The sequence below is a fragment of the Octopus bimaculoides genome, chromosome 3 (genome assembly GCF_001194135.2).
Source record: "Octopus bimaculoides isolate UCB-OBI-ISO-001 chromosome 3, ASM119413v2, whole genome shotgun sequence".
Lineage (NCBI taxonomy): Eukaryota > Metazoa > Mollusca > Cephalopoda > Octopoda > Octopodidae > Octopus > Octopus bimaculoides.
In genome coordinates this window covers 4,878,901-4,883,447 of record NC_068983.1, presented here as the reverse complement: position 1 = coordinate 4,883,447, position 4,547 = coordinate 4,878,901, and the positions used below count along the sequence as shown (strand labels likewise).

The window sequence follows — 4,547 nt, the reverse complement described above, 5'->3', positions numbered from 1 at the left end:
ATTCTTAAGATTATCAACCTAGAAAAGTACAGGACAAGTTCTTACACTCGGAAAAGTTCAGGACAAATTATTACATCTGGTAAAATACAGAAGAAGAAAATTTTTACTTAAAATATTGCAGCTTAAGGATAAAATTTCAAATAAAATATTTAGATTTAGAAAATATTAGCTTTTATTAAAACTAAAAATTTTATTAGATGTTATTACTTCTATTTGTTACTATTTGTTACTTATATTAAAAATTAAAAATAACTCAATCAAAATATTTTTTGCACTTTAAAAAAATTCACTTTTTTAATTATTAATTAATAATTAGAAATTTGAAAATAGGTTATAAAAAATAATTGGCTCTTATTTTTTAAGTATTCTAGTGTGTCAATATTTTTACAAAATGATGGTACCTTTTTAATTATAATGTTACTTTGTAAATTGAAATTAAATAATTTTAATATTCAAATTTTATTCTTAGCTGCCATATTTTAAGTAAAGATTTTCTTGTTCTGTACTTTACCAGATGTAACAACTTGTCCTGAACTTTTCCAAGTGTAAAAACTTCTGTACTTTTCCAGGTTTATAATCTTAAGATATTATTTCTCTTGCTCGCATTTTTCCATGTAATCCATGTTTTTTCCAGGCTATGCTATTATACTTATTAATGTGTCAAATGTGTCAATTAGCGGTGTTGTTGATAATTTTTTCCTTATCCCAATGACACCGGTGACATATGTTAAAAGTCCCCTTATAGAACTATATTCACAAAAAAGTAAAGAACTATATCATCACCCTCAGATTCAAGAAACAAACAGTCATAACTTTGTTCTTTTTTTGTTATCTACCTAGGACTACATTATCTAATGTGTGTCCTTACCATGTGTGAGTGAAGAAGATTTCGCTGCTATTTCAAGCAGGTCTAGAGACTACACTGAGCAGTGTTTTTAATGAGTGGTGGTGGGGGGGGGATTAAAAGAGTGGGAAGGGAAACAAAATGGCAAGTGGGTAGGAAAGTAGTTAGGTAGACAGATAGGCAGACTGAAAGGTAGATATATGCACTTGACTAGCCATGACCCATTGGGTCACCGGGAAACTTTGAGTTTCCCAGCGATGGAGTTTTGTCTCATGGGTTTTGTTTTCCTTTTCCAGGTTATTTCACATGCTGTCAACAAATGTAACATCGAAATCACATGTAAACCTGTTGTATTTATTGATTTCTAAATTATTTCCACAGAAAAAAGCTATGTATTTCTATCGGCCCGTGTTCATCCAGGTGAAAGTAACTCAAGTTGGGTGATGAAAGGTAAGCTCTTCTTCTTCTTCTTCTTCTTCTTCTTCACCAAGAAACAATAAATGTTGAGAGATAGGTGAGTACTTCTTTTTTTCCTACCTCTCTTGAATACCTCAGATCTTTCAATTGTGTAGATTACCTGAGCATTGTATTCAAAAAGGTCGTTGTTATTTTTAAAGTGGTGAACTGGCAGAATAGTTAGCACACTGGGCAAAACACTTTGCTGCATTTTGTCCATCTTTACATTCTGAGTTCAAATTCTGCCGAGGTAGATTTTGCCTTTCACCCTTTTGGGGTCTACAACTTATCAAAGGTGCATGTACAGTACATAGAATTATGTGCAAAAGTCAGGAAGATAAACAAAGTATGAGTCATGATATACATGTGTGCATGCATATGGAGGGGGTGGGGATATCAGGTGTAGTGTTGGTGAATTTCAGGAAGCATGGAGGTTTTAAAGGGTGTAATGTCTTGGCTACCAGTAAAACACTGGGGGTCAATGTAATCGACAAGTCCCCTCCCCCAAAACTTCAGACCTTGTGCCTTTAGTAGAAAGGATTGTTATTACTATTAAGCTGGCAGAATCATTAGCATGCTGGACAAAATGTGTAGTGGCATTTTGTCTATCTTCCCATTCTGAGTTCAAATTCTGCCAAGGTTGATTTTGCTTTTCATCCTTTCAGGGTTGATAAAATAAGTACCATCCATTTGGGGTTGATAACCTAAGTCCCACTTGAGCACTGGGAGTGATGCCATCAACTTGACCTTCTGCACAAAATTTCAAGCCTTTTGCCTATTGTTGAAAGAATCATCATCATCATTGTCATCATCATTGTTATTATTGTTATTATTATTATTATCATCAAGCAAATTTCTTAGTGCATTGGACAAAATGCTTGACAGCATACCTGCTGGATCCTTATGTTCTGAGTTCAAATCTTAGCAATACCAACTTTGCCTTTCGTCCATTCAGGGTCAATAAAATTATGTACCAGTCAAGTGCGGGGGGCAGGGAATGTAATCGATTCCTCTTCCCCCTCCTCCCCCCATGACCACACATACAATGTCCTTTTGACCACAAGTACTTTGACCTCGTGATCAGAAATACATTGACCTCATAGCCGCAGAAACAGATCTGTTTCTTCAACATGTAACATGTAAGGCAGCGAGCTGGCAGAATTGTTAGCATGCCGGGTGAAATGCTTAGCAGTATTTGTCTTTACGTTCTGAGTTCAAATTCCACTGAGGTTGAATTTGCCTTTCATCCTTTCAGGGTCAATAAATTAAGTACCAATTGCGTAGTGGGGTCGATCTAATCAACCGATCCCTCCTCAAAAATTTTAGGCCTTGTGCCTAGAGTAGAAAAGAATATGTAACATGGAATCCATTATTATATTTTTCAGGTATTATTGACTTCCTTCTTAGCAACAGACCAAGTGCTCTGAAACTATTGAAGAATCACATCTTCAAGATAATTCCAATGATCAACCCTGATGGCGTTATCAATGGCAGGTGAGTATTTTAGGGGGAAAATATATCTTCATGCCATATTCTTTAATCTCTTATTCTTTTGCTTGTTTTAGTCATTGGACTGCGACCATGCTGGAACACAGACTTCATGGGTTTAGTCAATCAAATCAGCCCTGACCGCTCTATTTATTTTTGAGATTGGTGGTCGTTGCCAGTGCCGCCTGACTGGCTCCCGTGCTGGTGGCACGTAAAAAGCACCATTTGAGCATGGTCAATGCCAGTACCACCTGACTGTCTCCCATGCCGGTAGCATGCAAAAAGTACCCACTACACTCTTGGAGTGGTTGGTGTTAGGAAGGGCATCCAGCTGTAAAAACCTTGCCAGATCAGATTGGAGCCTGGTGCAGCCTTCTGGCTTGCCAGTCCTCAGTCAAACCATCCAACCCATGCCAGCATGGAAAGCGGACGTTAAACGATGATGATGATGATAATGTACTAATTATATTGATCACTTTTTGCCAAACCTCTAAGTTATGGGAATGTAAACAAACTAACACCAGTTGTCAAACAGTAGGACTCACACAATCATCATGATGATCATCATCATTTAATATCCACCTTCCTTGCTGGCATTGGATGGATGGTTTAACAGGGATCCAATGAGTCAGGGCTTTTAGTCTGGGGCTAAAGTAGAAAACACCTGCCCAAGGTGCCACACAGTGAGATTGAACCCACAGCCATGTGATTGAAAATCAATGAGTCAAGGTTTCTATGACTGGATGCCCTTCCCGATGCCAACCACTTTACAGAGTGTTCTGGGTGCCCTTTTCATGGCACAAATGAGGTTGCCATGTAATTCAAAGAGCCCCTTTGATTGGGTGGGAGTTTAGTAGAGAGGGAAGCAGATTTATGTTGAGTTTTTAGGGATTCAAATGTGATAAAATGGCAGCAACAGGCTTGTTATATATTACAGGATAACTGGCGTATCTCCTCTACAGCAACAAACCTGTTGTTGTAGAGGAGATACGGGGTTATCCTGTGATATATAAAGCCTTGTGAGTAGATTTGGTAGACAGAAACTGAAAGAAGCACTTTGTATATGTGTGTGTGTATGTTTGTCTCCACCACCATCGCTTGACAACTGTTGTTGGTGTGTTTATGTCCCCCATAACTTAGCAGTTCGGCGGAAGAAACCAATGGAATAAGTACTAGGCTTACAAAGAAAAAGTCCTGGGAAAAAAATTTGTTCGACTAAAAGGCAGTGCTCCAGCATGGCCACAAATGACTGAAACAAGTAAAAGAGCATGTATACGTAATGATGTTCAAGATTGCACGTTCAATACAGTCGTAGAAATTAAAAAGTAAAAAGCAAAAGTAGTCATAAATAACCGCTCGGTTCTTTTAGTGTTAAACTACCTGTGCAAAAAACTGCAAACTCTATAGGACAAGATCCCAGAGCCAGATATCCATGCTGGCATGGGTTGGACGGTTTGACTGAGGTCTGAAGAGCCAGTGGCTGCACCAGGCTCCGTGTATGCTTATGTGTTATATACTCTATCTGCATGTGTGCCTATCTTTGAGGGTGTTTGTGTATGTTGGTGGTTAGTTACTATTTTATAGATGTATGGCTGTATATGAATGTCTACCAAAGTGTTATGTTAGTCTTGTAAAGAGACTAGCTTTACCATTTCTTTACTGCTTTTACCATTCGTTATGTAACTAAATTTAGATTGAATTAAATGTCCTTGTCTTGCATTGCCCACTTGTTTGACTTTCCTCACTACTTTAACCAATA

At 37.7% G+C, this 4,547-nt stretch overlaps 1 protein-coding gene across 1 annotated transcript in view; it reads left to right on the top strand.

Moving 5' to 3' along the window:
- Positions 1–4,547, top strand: part of LOC106879756 (cytosolic carboxypeptidase 1) — a 64,809-nt gene that overhangs the window by 51,619 nt on the left and 8,643 nt on the right. Inside the window, exons 18-19 of the mRNA XM_014929438.2 lie at positions 1,226–1,294; positions 2,686–2,794. Coding sequence (XP_014784924.1) covers positions 1,226–1,294; positions 2,686–2,794 — 178 coding nt within the window. The remainder of the gene's footprint in view (positions 1–1,225; positions 1,295–2,685; positions 2,795–4,547) is intronic.